Raw genomic sequence first — 24,968 nt, 5'->3', positions numbered from 1 at the left:
TACTACAAATATATAAATGAAAAACAGTCTTTTACTCTTTTACAGGGAAATCAGGGATTCGTCAGTGGCAGAAAACTGATCTTTTGTGGCGTTCAGCTCAGTAGTCAATAACGTGATGAAGGTGCTTTAATTCATCGTCATGGTTTCTGTATCAGTCTTCAGGCAACAACGAGCCTCGATGCTCCGACCAAGAAAGCAGTGTCATCCTTAGTTAATAAAAAAGCGTAACATGTTCATGGAGACTTTTTATTTTTATTTATCCAGCAATTGAAAAACATGCAATTTGAGACCTTCTGACATCTGCAGACTTTCAGCTTCAATTTAAGCAGTTTTATGTTACAATATGTATGCATTGCAGCAGTTGTATTTTATATACAGTCCCTCTTTTTTAGACACTTAAAAATAATTTGAAAAACTAACAAAATTTTAATCAAAAACAATTATGTTTAATGCAATGGCTGCCTGAAGTCTAGATCCCATGCACTGTTCACATGAGTTCTGCCTGTACAACAATTAGAGTGCAAAATAGGTCATGCATGCTATACTGTTATAATCAGCTGCAAAAAGTTAATAAATTTGGCACAATTTTTACAATATTAGGAAAGTTAACTATCTTGCATAAAGTAAAAGAAATGAGCTTCCATAGTTGAACAAACATAAGGTGGTGATCGCTGAGAGCACAGAGGGAGCTAAAAAGAGAAAGAAAAGAAATTAGGGAAAGTAAGAAGGGCACACATCAATAAAACGACAATATTCAATATTCCTTTATTTGTCTGTAGCAAACCCAAGACTGCACATTTTCAGTAGGAATAAGAGTTAAAGGCAGCAGAGAGTCAGAGGAATGTAAACGGGGTGGTGGGATAGAAACACTAAATGTAGCCACTCCATCCATTCTTGTTTTGTTTTGCCATTCTCATATAAAAGTACACAAAAGCAGCGCCAGTCCATTGTGGTGCAAAACAGGGAGCAGGCAGGGCGACCTGGGTCGAGAGAGGAGGCTCAGACACACACACACACACACACACACACACAACTACAACCTTCATTCTTTCAATCAGCTTCCCTCTGTCATGGGCACAATTCACATGCTCATGAGCTGAAGCATACAGGCATGCATTCACTTGAGCACACACACACACACACACACACACACACACACACACACACACACACACACACACACACCTACACACACACACACACACACACACATACAGACAGAGTATTGAGACCCTCATTGTATTCAGTGGAGTTAAGGTGCATATTCCTGCTCTCTCCCACGCAGAGCTTTGTGTTGATTGAGCAAGTTGCTCTGGTTAGAGAGGAGATGAATGTGACGTTTAAGACTGAAATAACACACACACAAGCATGCACGCACTGTAGAAATGCTCTGTCATCATTGTGCTCTCGCCCCGAGGCTGAGATCAGGGTTCTAATCCAAATGCAACCATTAGCCATTAAAGAACAGACAAACAAATGTGACTTTAAATCAGCCTCTGGGACGATTACATTAGCCATCATATTTGCTCTGAGGCTTTGTGTTGACCCACACATCGAGTGCTGATTTGAAGACTTAGTCGCTCTGTCAGTATCTGTTCATCGAGTCACCAGCTGTTGACTCTACTTTTTTTTTTTTCTAGTGTGCATAAAAGGTAACGGGTTACTTTCTGAATGATCGAGCTTAGAAAGTAGTGCATGTGGTGTTGTAGTTTCAGGCACAAATATAACGCCCCCTTTGATGAGGCTAGGATGATATTGCTGTGCAGTGAGATGCTATTGCTTGAGCAAGCAAAGCTGCCTCTACGGTATGTAACGCTCCACAGCGAGTGGGGGCCCTCTGGTGGCAGCGGTGGGCAGCAGCAGCACCGTTATATAGGTCACGCCGCTGATCATGGAGCTCTTCTGGGCTCTCTGTATGCCGTGTTCATCTGTGATGAGACTGAGGGGATCAGAGGCAGACAGACCTGCGTGCCAGTGCCCATGATGCACTGCACAGAGCTGCTGCTTCTCGCCAGCTGCATGTATGCCAGGGACAAGCGACCGGGGGGGATGGGACAGAAAGATATCAAATGAACAGTTCATGTTTAATGTTATGTATAATTATGTTGCACTTGCAGGATTTATAGAAGGCCCTGCTACAACTTGTCTAACTCCCCAAAGTTGCCCAAAGTGTCCCAGAGCAAAACAACAGATCCTGTCGAGTTCCCAAAGAGACTTTTTTTTGGTTTGTTTTTTAGGTGACCTTAATCATTTCAACAAAGCTAATCTGCAGCCTCAGTAAACTCTCTCAGGGACGAAGGAATCTCTCCAGGACTTTGGAAATCCTGAGGCAGCCATGTGATTGGTTGGAAAATGCTGGAAAAATTAGCATTGGCAGCCCACTATGTCTCAGCCCCTCTATCTTTGTCACCAGACTTCACAGTGCAAACCAGGGAGAATTAAATGTGTGTGTGTGTGTGTGTGTCATTTAAAAATGTCAAACCATGTTATAAGTAAGCTGCAACAATTAAGAGTGAGCTTACTTGTGACAACTTTGGTTTACCTAAGAATTAAGATGATACACTCATCATTTGTTTAATCAGGACAAAAATAATACGTGTATGTTAAAATATATATAATGTGAAATGAATGCTTTTCCAGTTTAGGGTCTGGAGCTTCCATGGTGTCAAAGGCCGAGAGGCACGTTACACCCCGGACAGGCTGCTAAACTATTGTGGGGATAACACTTAAAGACAGACAACTATTTACATTCGCATTCACACCTACAGACACACCTGCCTGTGGGAGGCTGGAGGATTATCTGGAGGGAACATGCAAGCTCCAGATAGGAGGACCTGCTTGGTGAAGTGCTAAGCGCTTCACCACTGTGCTCCCAAAAAAACAGATACATTCATGAATATAAATATAAATGATTTAACACAGCACCTGCAAAAATATGTCTGTTTGTTCCTCCCTCTCTCTTCACGTCATGCAGATCATCGCTACACAGTCATCTGAATATGAAAGTCCGTGCAAATCCCTCGACCCAAATATGATAAACCCGAGATATCATTTACAGTCGCACTATAAAAGCTTGCATTTGACCTCATGGTGCACTTTCTTTGCTTCCTCTAAACCAGCGGCGCTGAGCAGAGCAAACAGGCTGTGCAACAGGGGGGGGTCCCTTTTTTCACCCACTCCTACACACCGACACACACAAAAATACCCTCATACTATGTCTTTGTAAGAACAACCTTAACCCTAAAATCCTTAAAACACACGCTCCTTTGCCGCTGGTGTGATCTCTGACCACAGCATGCCTGTGTACTGAATCTTCTGACCACTGCTTACAATTCATGTCAAAGCTGAAAAGAAGCAGATGTTAGGAGAAGGAAAAATTGTGAGTCAAAACTGTTAGCCTTAAAATCTGTTATTCAAACTGGTATTGAAGTAAAACATAAGGAAGCACAGCTTTATTTTAAGTGTAAATAGAGATGTAAAAAATTACTGTCTCGACTCTGTTTATAGAATTTCACGTTATCCCCCCAGAATGAATATTTATTACATCGTAGCTCCAGTGGATTACATAATAATGTGTGTCAGCTGTTCCCAAAGTGTGTGCTGTCGTCCCCTTGTGGATCATGATTTCACAGCAAACGATTCATAAGATGTTTTATTAAAATGAATTAAGGCGAGGCTTTTGAAGTTTAAAGTCATAATGATAATGATATATATATATATATATATATATTTTTTATTTTTTTTTTTTTTTAATTTTTTAAACATGAGATTTAAATGGCATGTTAATTTATTTTTATGTCCTCTACTTCTGATCTGGAGCTTATATTGGGTGGGGGGGATGCAGCTCTGGCTGTCATTTCAGGTGTCACTTCAGTGCCAGGACATTTTCTTTTCAAATCTGGGTATACACTATAAGCCATAATATTAGGTACACCTGCTCAACCCCTCTTCTCTCTGAGTTTCTGCAGAAGACGACCCCAGGTGCCACTCCTGTCAGCTCAGAACAGGAAACAAAAGCTGTAATGAACACAGGATCGTGAAAACTAGGCAACAGATGATCTGAAAAAACGTTGCCCGGTCTCATTCTCGATTTGTTTCTCCTGTGACGTTCAGATGGTAGAATCACAGTTTAGTGTACAACATCAAAGCATGAACAGGAGATCCACATCATGGATGTGCGGCTGACAAATCTGCAACAGATTGTGATGCTGTCATGTCAACTCGGACAGGAAGTCCTGAAATTGTTGGGTTTTCTCTGTTTTCCTTGAATAAGTGCAGGGTCTTTACCTTACAATATAAAGTGCCTTGAGGTGACTGCTGTTGTGGCTTGGCGATGTATTCATAAAATTGAATTGAATTAAACTGAAACACACAGAAAAGCCAACAAACAAAGAAACTGTCATTTTCAGTCATTTCACTAGGGGGAGACAGTCACAAAGGTTTGCACACGCAGGAGTAAGAAGTGCTTTTGTTTTGCATCCATATTTTACACCCTGCAAGAAGAAGCTGGTGTTGACCCCGAATAAAATGCAGTGCCCATATTCATTGTTATCATTACATGTCAGATATCTTCATTTATGATATTCTCTGATGTCTTTTTAATCGTTTTCTGGACAAATGGGAGATCTGCGAAACCTATAGGAAATAAAAAGATTATCAAAATAAATCCATCGACTTGTGGTGGAGAAAAATAGACTGAATGTTAAATAAAATCCTCCTCTGGGTTAAAAGATCTTCCCTTTGGGGCCTTCTTGTTATGGTTAAAAGTCTGTGTTTTGTCCAGATTGGTCCTGTTTTTTCTCTTCAGTCAGTCTCCTCTTCCAACTCTCTGCTAAAAACCAAACTCTGGCAGCAAATGACCTTAAAGAAAGGAGATGACTCTGTGTCTTTGTGCTTTTCCATCCCACCCTGATGGTATGCTATTGTCATCAGCTAAGTTTTCCTCGCTGTTTTCCATTATGAAGTCTGGGAAGTAGGTGGGCTGCTTGCTGCTGCTGCACACAGCAATATTAGATTGAGATAATTTAGGAAGCTCTTTCTCTCATCGCCGTAGATTTTGTTCTTTCGCGCTGCCATCGTTGCAACTTAACATTATTTCAATTCTAACCTTTCTTTCTCTTCCCTCTTCCCGTGACCAGACCATGGCGGAGTACAGCTCTCTGCTCAGCGACCTGTCTGAAAACATCACCAACGAGGACTTGGAGCAGCTCAAATCTGCCTGCAAGGAGGACATCCCTGAGGACCAGAGCAACAACATCACCTCCTCCAAAGAGTGGTTCAGCTACCTGGAGAAGAATGACAAGCTGGCCCAGGGTGAGAGACATAAATTAGATCCACTTCTTGTTATGGTTCTTTTCATATGTGGCTTAAATTGATGTGAAAAACACCTTTATGAGCCAAAAAATCTCCTCTAATAATGCTTCCTAATGCAGATAACCTGTCGTACATCGAACACATCTTTGAGATCTCACGGCGACCGGACCTGCTGACAAGGGTGATCGAGTATCGCACCAAAGTGCTCAAGATTTCTGAGGATGATGAGATCGACACCAAGCTCACACGCATCCCTTCGGCCAAGAAATACAAAGGTAGCACGCTCTGTCTTAAAAATTCAGAAAGTTGAATTTGTTTATTTGAAAGCTTGTTCCCTGTTTGGTTTAATGTTCTCCCAAATCTGATCTAGTTCTGCTCTCTAGTGGCTCGACCGAATAACTGCCTGAACAGCTTCTTCAGTGATCTTCATTCTCAGTAAATGTATGAAACGGGCTGATCTGCTCATAAAATAGATTAAAAAGAAATCGTGTTTTACATGGTTATACTTGATGTTGTAATCATTAACCAGTAATATGTAAAGTCACAACAAAAGCTTCAGCATTACTGGAAGACCAATATGTGAGAAATAAAGTAATTATTATGTCGTATCAGCCGCATTTCAGTTTCTTCCGTTTCCCCTTTTTTATTTTTAAATTAAATCTCATGTTTTACTTTCAACATTTTAGACACCGATTTAATTATGAGGTTGAAATATACTGCTGGTATTAAACAGACTACAATTTCCAATAGACAGTAACCTGTCAGCTTTTAAGAGGTTAAATTAATTCAGAGGCTTCATGTTGAACTGAAAATGTTCATTTCCATTGTCTACCTATTCATTTTTTATTTAATTTTTTGGTTAGTTTAGTACAAGATTTTTGTCTTGTGTAGAGTAATAATAATAATAATAATAATAATAATACATTTTATTTGAGGGCACCTTTCAGAAACACAAGGTCACCTTACAAAAAGCACAATTAATAAAAGGAACAGTAGTACTTAAAATACATCAACTAAGTTAAAATTACAAAACAGAGCGTGACAACAGATAAAATCAGCATTAAAGTGAATAAGCCAGTTTAAACAGATGTGTTTTGAGCTGTGTCTTAAATACGGAGAGGGAGTCAATATTTCTTAGTGCAGGAGGAAGAGAGTTCCAGAGCTGAGGAGCAGAGCGACTGAAAGCTCTGTTTCCCATAGTGATAAGGTGTGAGGACGGAACAGTAAGATGAGTAGCAGATGATGATCTGAGAGGGTGGGAAGCAGTGGTGATATGGAGCAGGTCACACAAATATGAAGGAACAGATTTATGGATACATCGATGTATGTATTGTATGTATGTATGTATGTATATATGTACTGTATGTAAGAAGTAAGATTTTAAAATTGATCCTGGCTTCTATGGGCAACCAGTGAAGCTGCTGAAGAACTGGGGTAATATGAGCACTTAATGGAGTCCAAGTTATGACCCGAGCTGCAGAGTGAGGTTATTACAATATAAAAATGTGAGGACAATGGTCAAATAAGTCTTGTTGTTTCCTCGTCATCATCATCATTCTTTATCTTTCCATTGAAGAGTTTGTTCATCTTGTTTAATTACTAATAATAATAATATTAATAATAAGTGCTACAAAAATGTGATGCTGACATAACTAATGATTTTATCAGGCAAAAAAAGAAGAAAAATTTAATCTTTTCAGATTGTTGCTATAATGAATACCTCTTTTAAATTACAATAAAAGTAAAAAAAAATAAATTAAAAACAAAAATTTAAAGCTGTCAGTTGCTGCCAATTGCCTTCAAATAGGTCCTTTAATTCAATATTTTTCTCTTTTCTGGATGTTACTTAGTAAAAATAAAAGGCACCAAAAATGTCATGAATGTTCTTCGTCCTGCTGTTTGTACAGTGATTAACAAATTCATTAAACTGACACATAATGTAAGGATTAAGACACAGCTGCCCTTAATTGGCAGTACTCATTTACTAAGTACAAAATTAGATTTTTAAAGATAGAACATAACTAACATTGTTATTTGGGAGTTTTCAATTTTAGCACTTTGCAAAAAAAGTAAATCACATTACAATCTTTTAGAAAAAAACAACTTTTGGTTGCTAACTTTTAACAGCTGCTTACTAACTTATGTTATTACTAGAGAATAGAGACAGAAGAACAGGAATCAGAGAGAGGAGCAATCCCACAGGGAGACAGATGTGAGGACATGGACAGCTTGTTTTTGCTTGTTTTTATGACGGTGCATGTCACAAACACAAGAAAATGCAAATACTTTAGAAATCTTTTTAAAAATTAGTTGAAAACTAAAAATTATACTGTTTTGCATTAGGCAAATAGCAAACTGAATTCACATTTTTATGCCCAAATTTGAGCTGGCACACTGGACTTCAAACATAACATTTAACAAGTTTCTGGTGGAAAATCTTTCTAGCGTTGTCGGCACATTTTTGATGAGAAATCAAAGTTTATTCTGATGCTGTGTATTGTGTTAACGTGAAGCAGCAGAAAGCATTCTGTATGCCTGAAACTGAGTCTAGTTTTAACAATAACTATAAACAGCTATAAATCAAGCTGTGTGAGTCGGATATCTGTAGAAGCATTTACGTTTCGTGAGAAAAGACTTAAATCATTTGTTTTTATTGTGCTGTCTTATACTTGTTGTCTTGCACCTTTTGAAAGACCAGGTTTCTTATGATTACCCTTTCTTTCTCTCAATTCTCTTTTTCCAACATTTCACCCCTCCGCTGTGAAATAAAGACATCATCCGCCAGCCATCTGAAGATGAGATCATCAAGTTGGCCCCACCCCCTAAAAAAGCATGAGGTCACGAAGTCCATCCCTGATCTTGGCACCTTGATTTCTTCACTCCTGGCACTCCAGTTATCCAATCAACCGTCTTTGGCCAGCCCTTCCTTCTTCACCCCTTCACACATCCAGCCACGTACCCCCACCCCCTTTCCCTGCATTACCACATACCAGAATCACGCAGGCCGCCACCAACACAAGCAACCAATCCGATCATAGTGACGCAGACTCTTCCCAAGCTGTGCAGAGACTGGAAGCTGCAGAAAAAAAGACATTACATGAAGAAATCTGGAGACGGACCAACAGAGTATGTGTGTGAAGAGAGAGAGAGAGAGAGAGAGAGAGAGAGAGAGAGAGAGAGAGAGAGAGAGCCAAAGTCTGCCCCCGATTAAGGCACTGAGTGGGTCAGTTCAGAATGAGTGTGATCTTTGATACTGTGTTTATTGCAACCGTCTGTGTGTGCATGACAGTCAAGGTTGTCAAATTTAAAACAAAGACTACATCCTCCCAAGAGGAAGCAGAAATTACAACCCCCTGCCTCTAAACTAAACAATGGCTCATTTATTTTTTCCAAAATATAATTTTAAAAAAGAAGAAAGAGAAATACTAAAGGTGTATATGGATTATAGGTATAATGCAATATACTTAGACTAACAGAATTAACCACTAGTTAAATGTTTCTATTGTTTTGGGGTTTTTTGCCTTGAATGTGCAAATTAGCCAAAATGTCACAAACAATTGTGTAAAAACTACTGAACTACCATGTAAGAAATGTAAACAGTAATCTGCATTATCAGAAGTAATTTTAAAATCAAAACTGCAGCGATTAAAGCAATTAAATATTAAAAGTAATCATACATAACATACATTCCTCTGGTTCATTTCTGTGACAGGGTTCATGTAATGTGCAGCTGCATTAAGCTGCTTAAAAGAAGATTAGCATTAGCATAAAGACTGGGAATACTGGAGTGGACAGCCCGTCTATAGGGTAACAAATTAAATTTAAAACCCTTTGAAGAAGTTATCTTTTTGACAGAGTCAGAATGGATGTTTCAGTCTCTTTCAGATCTTTAAGATAAGTTAAGCTAATCAAACTCAGTGTTAGCTATACATGAATCTGGCAGCCGATTTGTTCTGCCAGCTAGCTAGGTCACTGCTACAAGTGCCTCCATGTTACACAAATGAATCAGCAGCACCAGTTATTTAACATTTGGCATGTGCATACCAGGTTTTATTTTGTTCTATTTGCCGACTTTTTTAACCCATGCTCAAGAGAAGTCAACCTTAGAGAAGTCATAGTAGCAGTGGTTCCCAGGTACTACTGAAGGTACCTTATAGAGAGGGTGATCTTATTGCACATATTCTGTTTGTGGCATTACCTTTGTGGTTGTTATGTTGTTCTATAAAGCACAACAGTGAGGCCACGGAGTAAAAATCTCATTCATATTCTCCATAGTGGGTTTGAGTACGAGCCATAAAGATGGAACCAACCAAAGGAGGCTTACCTTGAGCTACAAGTATGAAACGATGGTGTGTGCTCCTGTAGGAACAGGAAGTCTGTATTACATCAACTTTGTTTTAATAGAAACTGCTTTATTCAAGATGTCATGGAAAAGAGCTACTTGTTGGTGTTTAAACCCATGAACATCAGGTTCCTTACTGAGTAACACAAAATTTAAGAAAGCGCCAGGACAGTTATTGCAATCAGGAACAAAGTACTGTGCCAAGCTGTGCTAACCGACAAAAAATGAATAAGAATACATTTGAGAAGACTAGAAGGTTTTTTCAGTGAAATCTATGGAGAAAATGAATGAGAAATTCACTTCCAGAAATTGGGTATGTTGTTGCTGTTGACCTCTATTTAGAGCAGCTAACATTGTGTCATCTAATGTCATAATAAGATGATTGAATTTATTCTGTGCAACGATGGCAACCCGTAGACAATATCTTAGCCTAATAACATTAGGTAGATAAGCAGCACTGGTGCTGCTTCAAAGAAGCAAGGAATCAAGGTAGACGTTTGCATACTAATTACTGTGAAACTGGCTAATGAAAATCTTATTATTATAATTTTCATTTCACTTCTGGTAAGCATTTCGTAGGGACGCTACACTGCAACCCGGATTTGTGTATGGCTTCAAAAATTTGGAGAGAAACGGTGAAAAACAAAACACTGTATTTCCACAGATGTGTAACTATTTCCTTTGAATCTATCATAGTTTATTAAAAACAACAGTTATCAAGTTACCACATTGTTGCCATTTTAGAAACAAATCCAGAAAAAAAGTACTTAATTGACTATTATTTAGCTAGCGGTTTTATATTCATTCCCTTTCAGCTCTGTCCACACAGGAAACAATCATAGAAAGTCACATTCAGAGACTCAAAGTGGGAAAAAAAGGGGAAAAAAGTGCTCGCTGCACAAAGTGGGGAGGTCTTAAGTTAAACTTGTGTCAGTTTAACTCAAGCACAAGATATCACTGTTTGACATGCTGACTGCTAGCGACCAATCATCAGTAAATCGCCTCCTGTGTGGATGGAGCTATACTGTTAAATAAATAATTTTTCATGAAGTCTTAGTATTTTAGAGGAAGCTGTATGAAGTTGATTTACATAGGAAAAGCCAATATCTGCCTTTAGCTCACAGTCATAGCAAGAGTTATTTAGATATAAAATCTATAGCAGTCATTTCTATATTACTGAAGTTTTTTTTCCATCACCTGTTAGCATGAAAATCTTTTGTATGAGCTGATTAGAGACGTTGATATACAAATAATATATTACAAGATAATATAGAAGAAATAATATATTGAGAGCTCGACTCTAGCAGCAAATTTCCACTGTCTGTCCCGACTTTCACCCTAATTTTAATTAATCAGTATCATGAGTTGAAAGTGAGATGAAAGACAAACTTTGGACTACTCTAGAAAACTGAAAAGTATATTTTAACAGAATATATAAGATATCATATATACTATGTAAAAACATTCCCATGCGGTATTTATACATACAAGTAATTTTTTTTGTTTCATTTGTTGCACAGGAAATAACTGACCCGCATGTGTCTCCGACTGGTAGACAAGTTAAGACCTCTGGGGAAAATAAAGGTTCAAGTCAAGGTGCAGAATGGCAGAAAGCATCAGAAAGAAAGACAAAAAAACATGGCATGTGACAGTAACACATACATTTATTTAAGTGTACATAATTGTGACAAGGATCTCTAATGCACACAGCGGCTCATAACCTAACCTAAGCTGACTATGCCATTCCTGCCATGCACCAAACACAATCGCTAGCAAGACTGTTGAAACTAAACTATAATAACTGCTCTTTTGAACACTGTGTATCTCTTATCCCCACAATGAAGCCTTAGCAGACTTTGTGTTTACCCCTAAAATTTTCCAGAACTGTGAGAGTTTGTGTGCGAGGCGCACGCACGTCAAGTCGATCACCAAACGGCTCTCACTTTTTTTAGAGAGTGACGCTACTTTTATTCTGAAATTTGCTAAGGACTTCAGTGTTAGTGTGTACAGAATGTTTGTGGTCTGTTTCTGCACCTGTCTTTGTTGTCCTCACAGCTGTAGGATCCAAAAACGAGGCAACCACATATAAATCTTATCAGTGTATGACTAGTTATTTATTCCAGCCCCGCTACCTCCCCGCTTCCCTTCCACTCCGACCCCCAGTGCCAATGACCAAGACTTTTATTTCGATCACAGTTTTTGTGATCTGCTTCTGTTCTTTTTCTCCTTTTCTTTTTGTATTGCTTGACGTTTATTGTAGTGTTTGACTGATTTGTATCCTATGCATTTATGTCTGTAGGAAAACTGCACTGTAACATAACCTCCCAACAAACCGCTTAATCTAAGGAACTGAGCTCTTTAATTTTGACTAGTCAGGGTGTTTGACAAAGATCCTGATATTCTTGTGTTGACATTGCATGATGTTTGTACTGGATGGAGTGGCACTTTTGAACTGTGCAGTGTTTGGAAAGAAAAGTGTTTGTTTTCCAATGTTCATTGTTTGAAACTGGGGAATTATACCTTGTTAGACCAACTATACTGTAAAGCTCTAATTCTGCTCTTTAGCAAGCCAAGTCTTAGTCAAAAGTCCTTTAATGAATGCAATCATATGCTGAGGTTAACCACCAACGCTGGACATTTATTTTTTATATATAAAGCATCCAGCTAATCAAGGCCAGATCAAGCTTTTTATAGTACTGGAATAATCCACCTTTAAATACTTTAACACTGTTATAGATACGCTACGTCTTAAATCGATCTGAGGTTTAGCTTTTATGCGTTCAGTCCCGTTCACCAGTTGGGTCCATAGTCAAGTATATCAATACTTATTGAACTGATTGACAGGAAATCTGGTGCACACACTCATGGTCACCAGAGGATTGTGGCCCCATTCCAACATGAAACTTATGACACTGACATTATTGTGAACAAGTTTTAATTATTTTTTTTGGGGGGGGGTGGGGGGGGGGGTTATAATTATTCAACAGTGGATGGTCATGAACATTGTCTAAAACTTGTAATCAGTTTTCAATCATTGATTCTGCTTAGTTTTCACTCTGTGTGTGCAGTGCTGTGATATATCGGCCAACCAATATTGACAGATAATGGCTTTTTGTATGGTGGCCTTGAGCAGTCAAATGCACTGGAACTCAAGAAGACAACAGAAAACAGAAGACAAAACTCTAAATCTAAGGAGCATGGGAAGAAAAGCATCTGGAAAAGCGCCTGGTGGAGAGTCTGGATTTAAATCTGGGACTCTCCACCATTTGACCCTAGAACTGCAGAAGCTTCTCGGATGAGAGGTGAAACATCTTCAAGCATCTTAAAGAAGTCCAGACGCTTTTCTTTCCAAGCTCCTTAGACTACAATGACCTGGATGACTGAGAACTCTCACAGACAAAAAGCTCAATACCACACAAACCAATTGAATATCTGTTGGACTACCATGTTAGCACAGTAACTTATGATAGTGACTTTTACATTTTTGACTTTTTGACAACATCAGCCAGTTTCTGAGTTAACAAAAAACCCTCACTGGTTGTATTGCTTTAAACTCAAACATTCACACAAGGAGAAAGTAAAGTAGACGTGTTTTCGGTAAACTTTTTCTTAAATGAATAGTATCACCAGATGGATTTTAGTTGAACAGTGTCAAAGTATTTCTGGGTGGATTTTCCCCTCAGAGTCCAGACTAGGCCAGACCCCAAGTGAAGCGGTGGCTGCCCTCCTTATTTAGCCTGTTGAACACAAAGTGGGACCACTGCATCTATCAGACCTGAACCATGAGCATTTTGTCAGGCAAGGGGAGGCAGTTGTACTCACTGCTATGACCTGTGGGTAATGGTCTTTCAGTGTTAAATTGAGTGAAATTATCGGCCATGAATGTTTGATCGCCACTTACCAATTCCTGTGAAGAGATTTTTTTTTTTTTTTTTGGCATGTGTTTCCACTGTTGTTCAAAAAAAGTCAGCAAACGAAGATTAGAAGATTTTTTTCTCTTTATTTATTTTTAACTGCTTTTTCAACAGCAGTTTGTGGATTTAGATGTATGTGACTAAGTGACTTTTATTTTTTTTTTTCCTCGCTCTCTCAGAATTTAAGTAAGCAATGGAAATAAAACTATGTTGTAGTTTGTTAGTAGTTTGAAATAAAAAAAATCAAACTGTCTAATGTTCTAGCTCCTGATTATAGCTTAATTTAAATGTTTTGATTGAGGTTATTCATAGTCAGCAACCGAAATGTTGCTGCGCTGCACCCTTTTGTTGTTTTTGTGCTTTGTTTTTTTCTTTTCCCTTAGCTTTTTCCTTTGTAGCCACCGGCACATAGTATTTTAACATATCAGTCACAAATGATGTCAGATTTGGATTTCCATGTACCAAGTGCATATCAACTTACTAAATGCTGCAAAAGTTTTAGCCTACTAAAATACTTGTCTATTTATGGTAATTTCACAATTATATACATGAGTATGAGTGAGCTCGGTAAAGAGGTAGACATTGTGAAAGTTTTCAGCATGAAATGCTAACAGTCAATTAAAATTCATTCAAGAAACTTTTTCCCTTTAGGACTTATTTTTTTTTTGTCTCTCTCTCTTTTATTTTGATAGGTTGTAAATATGTATTTTGAATATATATCACTGTGTTGGGATTTAAATTGATTAATTTATTCAATGCCTATATATTGTTGTTGTTTTTACATATCCTGATTTTGTTTTACTAACTGGAAACAAACCAAGGGGATGAACACATTGTGCTTAGTTAAGGAGATCACGCATCAACGTTTTTTTTCTAATTCGTGTTATTCTCTTCATTTATGTTTTGCTGTTACAGCTTTGGGTGATGTTTTTATATATTAAAAAGTGATATTCATTTAATTGTATTTACTGATATGTAACATTATGTTTTACTGTGTTGTAATTGATCAGATGTGTTGTGGTCACTGCTTGTAAAATAATTTGATTCAGAGAGTTTCCAAATCATGACAAAAGACAAAGGTCACAGTATCACATTCTGCCATTTTGTTCATGTGAGGTATGTTGTCACTTCGAAGTTGCAACAGGAGCAGGACATATAAAAGGTGCGGACATATGTAAATGTAGGTGTATATACAAATTTTACAAATGTAGACCCGAGTTTTGTGAGTTATCCTCTCATGAGGAAAGTAAAATGAAGCTAATTAGCCCAGCAACTTACCTAGATCTACTATTTGGTTTAACCAATCAAATTGTTCTTTGTGATATTATTTAATTCTACTCACAAAAAGCAAACAAAAAAAACTTGGTGTGAAAAACAGCTGAAAACTGTCATCAGAACAAACAGCAGCTACTGTAGTTTTTTTATGCAATTGGCTCGATCAGAATTCCTGTTTCTGCCATAGCCAATGAAAATTGACTACATTTAACAGCTCTGTGTAACAACCTGGTGACATATGATTGGCTGCAAGGGAATTTTAAGTAAAGATTTCTATAAATATAATAAGTCAAAAGATATATAACATTATATCATGATGAGGTGATAATGTATGTTACATTCATATTTTATACAACGTAGTTTTTCATTTATATCAAATAATGGTCTGTTAACCTATTCAATGTTCACCATGTGAGGCTCCTGAGTTTTATTTCCTTTTTTATGTTTAAAGTCAAGTTTTAATGAAGGGTTAAAGGTGCTTTTGTGGGGTGATAGATGGAGAAGGTGCACAGTAGTTAGTGTAAGTAGTGAGGAGTAGCTTGGTGGTTTGTAGCTGTTAAAGATAAAATGCAGAAGTGTGAGCACATCTAAATATGTAGGTTCATATTTGATGAAGCATCTCGGGGGGAGGGTGTGCAACTTATGTCCACATCTAGTTCTATCAGATCACTCTGAATGTGGCACGTGTTGCACAAGAATGCTGTACAGAGGTGAGATGCCGTTAATGACAATGAGGCTGTTGTTACTGTAGGAATGCTGAATGTACGGTGAGTGATGTAATGAAGTTGTGCAGCAATGTTTTCTTTGTTGTTATTTTCCATTGTACCTTTGAACTGTCACTAGAAGAATGAGTTGCATTAAGTTGGGCTTTCCTGAAAACTGTGCTTAAGTTTTGTTTTTTTGTTTTTCTAACCTCATTTTTCTAACGTGTGCTGCATTTCTCTAGAGCTGCACAACAAAAACATGTTTTTGCTTTTGTTGAGACAAATAAAGTTTACATTTCATGCATAAAAATGTTCCCATCTTAGGTAAAAGTGCCAACTTGATTCAGTTGCAAACTGCTGGAGTGAATGAACCTGAAATTGTGACGTGACTTTGAGCAACTTTTCATGATGTTCATCCTGAACAATCCTTATCTCTAGGCATGTGTGTTTTGTAGTAGCAGACAATGGAGGTTAAGCCCTGAAGTATTTTAATTCTGATGTTATTGTAATGGAGTCATTACCTGCTCCACTGTGGGTAATGGTCTAACTTACAGCTAAGAAAGCTTCCTACGGTTTTAGTTTGGCTTTTGTAGGCTTCTGACAGTTCAGGCTGACATGAAAGGATTTGGCATTCAGCACCTAAAAGTTCCAGATATGTACCTTTAACTTATTATTAACCTCCATAATAAATATTAATTTCTCCAGGTATCTAGTTTCAATCCATTACCACAGGAAGAAAATGTAAACATTTAAATTGATGTGTTTCTCAGTTAATTGTTGGGCTCTGTGAGTTGCCTGTGTGTTACTGCCTTTTGAGTCAGTCGGTCTGTCAGTGGGATGTTTTGTCTCATATTCTGCATTTATCTAATTTTTGTAAAGTGCATAGTTATTACTTGATGTTACAAGTGGCAGGTGTGGCTGTTTCATAGTTGATTTAATTCATTACATTTGTCAAGAACTGTTGCTCTTTAATAGATACGATTAAGAGTTCTGCCTGTTATGTGAGACATTGAAGTGATCTAGTGTGACGCTGACCTTAAGAGTGCAGTGAAGAGCATCATTACAACCATTAAATATTTCAGCTCACATAAGTAACCCTGTTGACTGGGCTCAATGCTGTTAGACACTTTTGCTAAGGATTTCCTCTCATGGGGCAAGGAGTACTTCAGGATTCATAATTTATTTTGCAATGACTGCAGCAAAACATCATGAGGTATTTAAACACATATAAAGGTGTGGCTTTTTGTCATGATTTAAATGAGACTGAACTGAAATTATGCCATTTTGTCATTGTGCTAAAATGAATATACTATTATATATTAAAATATATTTGCTAACCAACTCTGTGTTGCCCGGACGTCTCCTTCAAAGACAACTAAAAAGTTATAAAATCGGAAGATGAAGAGGTTAAAATGTCACTGGACTAGTACCAAATGCTTTATTTGTTTTCATGCTGAGTACAAATAATCCTCAGCAACTTGTAATTTCTGTTACCACACTCCAATTTCAGGATGAATACATCATTTGTCCATCCTAGAGATTTTTAATGATAAAATCTGTAGACTTTTGTCTGTAAATATTGACTGTTGAGACAGTCAGCAACAGTGTTAGTGTTACGGATGGGCACCCGGTGTGTTTGAAGAGCGGACCCAACCCCAGATGCAAAACTGAAGTGTAACGAAAAGCGAGCTGTTTATGCAGGATGATAGCAAAAAACTAAACAAAGGCAAAGACTAAATGATAACCTAAACTGGGAATAACTAGAACAAAACATGGAAACTATGACATGAACATGAACCTGAACAGGAGCTTGCAAAAACCAGAACATTATGAAACTATAACATGAGCACAACATGAGCATATCTAAACCTGAGACTCTAAGTGACATGAGAATCCATGGACATGAAGCGAGATAGACAGATAACCTGACACTGAACCAAGGAAGACAGAGAACTTGAATACACACAAGGATAATGAGGGAAGTGGAAACAACTGAGGAAACACAGCTGACACAAATGAACCACAGGAGAAATACAACTAAACACACTGAACATGGCAACACAAGGCTTTCAAAATAAAACAGGAAACATGGTGAGACGTAGGCATAACAGCACAAATTTGACTATAGGATTTGGAACACACAGACATGAAATACATGACAGACTGGGGAAACAGAAAGGAATACAAGAAGAGGAACATGGCTACAGTTAAGGGGGGCAAGACACAGACATAACTAAAAGTTATACATAGAGAACAAGACAGAAAATGACACATAAACCAGAGAGCATGAATGACAATGTTAACTAGACTAAACCCTAACTAATAATAACACTAGAACTGAACATTATCCACAATACATCATAAGAAATCAAAAATGCAAAATAACTCAATAGGCTGGGTCTCAGGCGCTGACAGGTAGGTTTCATTATGAGAATGAAGGAGAGCTTAAATACCTTACAGTAACTATGCTAATAGCACTTTCTTCTTTCACATAAAGAAAATTCCTTTGGTATTTGGCCTGTTGCCAGTGAGTTCATATAGGGTGTGAATGTGAATGTCCAACCTTTCCAGTAAAGCGATACTGCTGGATCAAAATAAGAAAAAACTGACCCAAAATATTGTATACAAGGAGGGATATTAGAAGGGGTTTATGACCCGCACATGTCACGTGATTAATAAAACTGTTAAAATTTATGGCATGTCATACAGCTGTAATAATTAATTAATAACTAATTAAAAACTAATTAGAGTTTTGGATTATAATTCAAACGATAACTATTTAATAACTAAATAGATATAAATGTAAGATTATATTTGAGTTATGTAATATTTTGTTCAGAAATTGGATAAATCATTAATGTTTTTTAAAGTTTACTAGAACTTATATATGTGTGTGTGTGTGTGTGTGTGTTGTTAATATGTTATTTATAATTAAGTGAGAGTGTGATATACTTGTCGACTATACTTAGTGGAAATCTGTATTTCATTTTATTTGTGTATGTTTAATATAAAAAATCACAATCAGAAAGAAGGTCTCACTTCTTGTTGTTCGACGTCGTCACCATTGTCATTGGCGTGAGTGAACATCTTGCTGTCAGATTTCTTGATAACTTCGTTTTGAATTTCAAGGTGGATGATGTGGTGAGATTTAGATCCAGAGTTAGAGATGACAAATAAAAACGCTGATGAACTTTACACTAAAAATTAATACATTCCTCGCATGCCCCTGTTTGTAAATGTCAAAATTACAAAAGTAAAGTTATTAAGTGCAATTTTTACAAGGAAGAAAACTTGCCGATGGAGACATCAGAGGAAGAAATGAGAAAGAAGGATTTGTGACTGAGCCACTCGAACAATAACCTAAATAACTGAAGTACTTGGCCGTTTTTTGATATTACTCTCCTGCTAGGTCCAGTGGGTTCCAAAAAGGTAGCCTAAACCCATCTGCAGCAGATATATTTAAATACATTTTGGAGACATTTTCAGCATTACATTTTTCTTGGAATAGTATTGTTTGGTTCTTCTGGTAACTAAACAATCCTAAAAACATCCTCCAGTTTGCCTCCAGGACCTAAACAAAAACCTCTGTCAGTACCAGAAAACCCAGCAGGGAGGTTTACAGGTTAACAGTAAGAACTGAAAGTGAAGAAATGCAGTTATAGGTTTTGTTATGACAATGAAAGAAAGTCAAAGAAATTAAATAAAAGTAGAAAAAACATGTTTTAATAACATGGAAAAGTGAAACTTTACTTCACTGGGTATTTTTTTTTCTTTTTTCTTTTTTCTTTACAGTTACAGTGTTACAAATATTAACATTTCCATGGCATCTTGTCAGTAACATTTCTGTTCAAATGAATTCACTTCAACCTTTTACGGGAAATCGCCAACCTTGTCAGTACACGAGATTTATTGTAACTGATAAAACCAGACAGACAGGCCTACAGAGACAGTCAGAATCAGTGTTGAAGAAATGCAGTGATAGGTTTCATTATGAGAGAGAACAAAAATATTAAATTCCTTACAACGAACATGTTAATAGAACTTTTTTTCAATGTAGTCATAGTTTCAAATGAATTTACTAGTTGACCTTCATTTTTTACACTGTACTTACTGTGTTACAAAGTTATGGGTAAAGAATGTAACTGGCCTGTTGCCAGTAACATTTCTGCTCATATGAACTCACCCCACCCTTTACCAGAAATGTCCAACCTTTGCAGTAAAAAGAGACTGCTGCAAGAAAGTGAGAAAACAATAACCTAAGTCAATGTAGACATTCTTCCTCATGAAGTTCCAAGGACATCAAATATACAATAATATACTCTTAACATAGTCCCTATTTTTTTCTTTATTAGCTTCATTCTTAATTTTCTAAATATCTTATACATGCCTCATCCCCATCTACCTTTTTTGTTTGACAGCAAATATGTCCTAACTTGATTTCTTCTAACATTTTGATCATAGCATCCTGCTCACTTTGGTAATCACAGTCTATTGGTGGGTGTATGCATATACCCACAAATCCTTCCTGGGTGTGGCATGTGGCTGTATTCTATATATAGCAGCTACCTGGTACCCAGGTTATAGAACATAGTTACCAGTCACAGATCAGCAGAACATTTGAGACGAGCTCAGCTACATTTGCAAGAACTGAAAGACAAGGTAAGAAAAATCTGTATGAATTTTCATCTGCAACAATGTTAAACTTTTTATGAATGTAACACTGTAAATGTATATATTGACATAAAGAGTGCTGCAGATAGTACAGTCACAGAGTGACTGTACTATCTGCAGCACTCTTTGCACATGGAATAATTGCAGGGTTTAGGAGGTTCTTAAAGATTTTATAAATACAACAATGCATTGAGATATTGCCATGTGATTAGCTGACAAGATGTTCATTTTAACAAGCAGTTGAACAGGTGTACTTGAAAATCTACTCAGTGAGTGAATGTTTTGTGTATGAAGGTAAATTTAGGGTTTGATATTGTGGCTTCATATACAAGTGCTTAACATTTCATAGGGTCAATGTGCAACCCCAGCATACAAAACTCTTATTAATGTTGCGTCTGCTACTATCTGGACTACTCCTTTAGGATCAAAGAACAGCTCAGATTAAATTACTTTTGTTTTCTAACACTTATTACAGCACAGGACAGCTAAAGCTGAAGATGGCAAATGGACCAGCCCTGTCCACTGCTAACAATGAGGAAGTATATGTAGGGAGTGAATTCAGAGATTCCTGCACAATGTTGGATGTTCTCCATGCAAATCAGTTTGAAGGAGAAATTTTTGATCCAGCACTCACAGGGAAGACAGAAGAGAATTTCTACAGAGGGGCCCCACCTCAGTGGTTAAACTTCTACATCAGTGAACAAGCAGAGTTACATGGGACTGCTTTTATCAAAAGAGATGGACATGAGAAACTCAGGGAACAAATTAAGAAAAAGAGATCATTTCCAGGGATATCAACTGTAAAACTGACACACCAACCAGGATGTGGGGGAACTACAATGGCCATGCAGGTGATGTGGGACTTGAGAAAAACCTTCAGGTGTGCTGTTTTAACTGGCTCCACCTCAGACATGGCAAAAGTTGCAATGGAGGTTGTCCAACTTTTCACAGCAGGCAGTCGAAACAACCAGAACACTGTGCTGTTGTTAGTGGTTGATGAGAAAATCCTGGAAGATCTCCAGAGCAGCATTATGATGACAGTTGCTGAGCAGAAGATAGTTACTTGTATGCCTGCAGTCATTTTCCTCAGCTGTGTGAGAAACAATGCACCTCAACAGAGTGACCACGTTGTCCTAAAGAACACACTCTCAGACAATGAGAAGGAAACATTTGATAAGAAAAAGGAAGAGCTTCAAAAGAGGTACAAAGATAAATGTGAACAGTTTCATGGCTTTAACATAATGCAAAGTAATTTCTCTCAGGACTACGTCAGGGAGGCATGTGCTGCTTTAGAAAACAGCAAAAAAACAAATAAACCACTGAAGACACAGCTTGCTGCCTTCCTATCCCTGCTGAATGACTACGTACCAGGGTCATATCTCCTGGAGTCTCAGTGCCTGGACTTCCTCAGACATGAAGACTATGATGATCTTTCACTGGAGGATCAAATGCAGCCTTTCAGTCATCTCATCATCACATTCCAAGAAGATGGAAGAGCTGAGAAAAAGGTCTGCATGGCTCACACTATGATAGCACAATATTGTACTGAACTGTTGGCAAAGGCAGGTGTGACCAGAAGTGACACAACAAGAAACTTCGTGAACACTTTTTGCAGAGATCCGATTCCTCTGTGGTTGCTTGGTTTTGTCAAAGACATGTTAACCAAAAGAGAAATGAAAAAAGAAGTGGACCAAGTCAACAGCACAGACATCAAACAGAAAAGGTTTTCTAGACTGATTCTAGACATTGAAATGATGGAGGGGAAAGAGCAGTGTGCAACAGTTTTAAAAGTGGCCTCAAATACATTTGGTCAAAATCCATTTTTTCCACAAGCTCTTGCTCGTTTTTATTATATAGAATTAAACGACTACAATCGGGCAGAAATGTGGGCACAAAGGGCAATAGAAAGAGATCCTCAAAATTCTTTTGTTGCTGACACACTTGGCCAAGTCCATAAGAACCACCTAATGAACAATGAGGTTTCTGAACCAAGAGACATTTTGAGACTGGCCAAAAAAGCCATTAAAGCTTTTGAAGATGAAGAAAAACTTGCTGAAGATGAAGATGGACCAGACATGAAAAAACATGGCAATATAAAAGTTTCACCTTTTTATAACTTCAGAGGGCAGTTTGGTTACCTGCAGGTCTGCAATACTCTGTATTACAAACTTGTCAGTCAAAATGAAACCTGGGAAGAAGTTCTCACCAAAAATGTATCGATGGGTTCTGTCCTCGAATTACTTGGAGACAACAAACTTCAAAGATTCAATGATCTCATAGTAAGCCTGCGAGATGACATTGAGAAAAAATGCATGTTTTTGGAAAAATTTCAGACTTACTCAAAGCCTAAAACAGAGAAAGATGATCCTGAATATATATCTAAACACACTTCAGAGTGCTACCAGAAGTATGTTGGCAACACAACTGCAAAACAACTCATCCAGATGTTTCAGGAGGGAAACCTAGATGACCAGTCTGTGGAAGTGCTGTCATTTCTTGTCAAACAATACACTCAATCAGAGCTCAAAGACATATCTACAAGGTGTAGAGAAATGTGTCCAAGTGCAGATTCAGAGACAGCTCTGGTCAACAACATCCTCACACTATTTGAAAGAAAAATGCCCCTGAGTGACACAGACCCACCTGAGCTGCACATGTTCTCCCTCCTCTGGTACTGGGCTGGAAATCAAGGCCAATGTGATTATGACCTCAGTGAGTTAACTCAGCAAATGTACAAGTCTTATGAAAATACATATAAGAAGTACTTTCGAAACAGGTACCTCCTTCCTGTGTTTTTCATTGGGAAAGGTGAAGGTCTAAAGAGAATTTTTCACAGAAGTGTTATTGAGAAACATCTGAAAGTGAGACCAGATTTGAACAATAACTGGAAGAAAGAAGAAATCTTCAGAAATCCTGATGTTCAAGAGCTCCTTCTCAGACTTGATGGAGAAGTAAGAAACTACAAAGTGTATACAAGAGTTGGTGGCAAAGAGATTGAGATGGATGCCAATGTGAGAAACAAAATTTGGAAACCACGCTCAGTTACCTTTTACCTTGGATTTACCATCAGAGGTCCTGTGGCCTTTGACATTCATCGCAAAACTGCAGACACAGGTAAGAAAGCATAACAGTGAAACTGCAGTAAACTGTAGCTGCTTGTTATTAGTTTATAGTTCTATAGTGGCCATGGTTGTATTATGGTCATTAAGAGATAATCTTTCATGTTGAAAAATTCTTTTCGAAACACATTTTGTAAAACTACCAGCAAGTCCAGGAAATTGCTCTCCTAATGAATGTTGGTACATAGGTTAAAAATAAAAGCCTTGTCCTCTACATATTACTTTTATGCTGATCTTAACGAAAACAGAATATGATTGGAGGGAAACAAATACCAAACAGATGACTTTTTTATATATAAGCAGAAAAATTAAACATTGGACATCAAGTCGCAGCAAGTGCTATATATTAACATACAATGTAAATATGTTTACTAAGACATTATATCTAGCCTGTATACACCATTGCATACTATTGTTGAATAACCTTTTTTTTTTTTACCCTGAACATCCATTGTTGTGTTTTTATTTCATCTTATGTTTACTGATTTTCACAGATCGTGGATCACTGTGGGACCAATAATGTGAAAGAGACCAAAGACAATAGGGACATTAAAGTGTGTTAATCCTGCCCAACATCCCCATGGGAAGGAGAATCCAAGACTTCTTTTTTTTAGTATTTATGTGTTTACATGTTTCAAAAACAAAAGGAAATATTTGCTCTAACTTTGAAAAGCAGTGCACAAGAAGTATGTGTTATCATAACTTTACTTTTAGAGAAATATTCTGCATTTAATAAGAAAATATTTACTCTACATAAACACTACATTGAATAAACTAGAAGATGTACTATCTCTGCTAAAACCTCGGATTAAATAACAGACTTTCTGACTCTTAGAGAAAATTTAGTTCCCAAAACTTGTTTGCATAGTATCTACTTAATATTTTGGTTATGGGTTCTTTAACATCTATGAAAGATTTGATTTGATTGATTTTGAAAATGGTTTTGTTTTAGATTTATTCTGTATTTAATATAAAAGGGGTTTCAACTTTTCATTGTGTTGCAGTGATTCATTTTCACTTTTTTTTATTCAGCACTTAATTATGGCTGTAGTTTTAACTTTCTTACATTTAGATGAACACTGATATTTTTTATTTTTTATTTTTATGCAGTACTGAATCTGTACGTTTGCATTCTGAATCAATATTAAAGTTACAATACATGGCAATCATTGTTTCATAACATTTTGCATAAATTTTACTGTGTTTACCGGCTGTTAGTTAGGGTGAAACAATTACTTGTTTTAAGTGTGCAATCATAGTTTTGCATTAGTTTTAAAGTATTCATAGCCTTGGCAAACGTTATATTTGATGGTAGTGAAGATGAAGATGAAGATGAGGTGGTTGGACAAATAACAGAAAAGCACTGAGATTTTAAACACAGAACAGAAGGCAGGCAAGAAAAAAATTATAGTGTAGGGTATACACTGTAATTTATAGTACAAAGCAGTATTCACTTATGTACACGATCGAATATTTATATCCACATAATTATGGATTATTTTATTTACAATATTAAAAAACATTCTGTATTTTGCAGAAAATGACATAAGGAAACATAATATATTAGATTTATATTTCAAATATGACAAAATGCTTGCCAGTCTTGGTAGCCGGGGATCAGTCCGCCAGG

At 37.2% G+C, this 24,968-nt stretch overlaps 2 protein-coding genes across 2 annotated transcripts in view; both read left to right on the top strand.

Moving 5' to 3' along the window:
* Window positions 1-8,284, top strand: part of pea15 (proliferation and apoptosis adaptor protein 15) — a 53,701-nt gene extending 45,417 nt beyond the window's left edge. The window contains exons 2-4 of the mRNA XM_006808707.3: window positions 5,139-5,313; window positions 5,433-5,588; window positions 8,085-8,284. Coding sequence (XP_006808770.1) covers window positions 5,142-5,313; window positions 5,433-5,588; window positions 8,085-8,149 — 393 coding nt within the window. The 5' untranslated portion in view covers window positions 5,139-5,141 and the 3' untranslated portion in view covers window positions 8,150-8,284. The remainder of the gene's footprint in view (window positions 1-5,138; window positions 5,314-5,432; window positions 5,589-8,084) is intronic.
* Window positions 8,285-20,701: 12,417 nt separating this feature from the next.
* LOC102798508 (sterile alpha motif domain-containing protein 9-like) lies at window positions 20,702-23,858 on the top strand. Its single transcript, XM_006808711.3, has 2 exons — window positions 20,702-23,333; window positions 23,833-23,858. The coding sequence occupies exons 1-2, from the start codon at window positions 20,717-20,719 to the stop codon at window positions 23,856-23,858; spliced, it is 2,643 nt and encodes an 880-aa protein (XP_006808774.3). The 5' UTR covers window positions 20,702-20,716.
* Window positions 23,859-24,968: the final 1,110 nt, after the last annotated feature.

Source organism: Neolamprologus brichardi, chromosome 3 (genome assembly GCF_056152115.1).
Source record: "Neolamprologus brichardi isolate AB-2024 chromosome 3, ASM5615211v1, whole genome shotgun sequence".
NCBI lineage: Eukaryota > Metazoa > Chordata > Actinopteri > Cichliformes > Cichlidae > Neolamprologus > Neolamprologus brichardi.
This window is presented reverse-complemented; position numbering and strand designations above follow the sequence as displayed.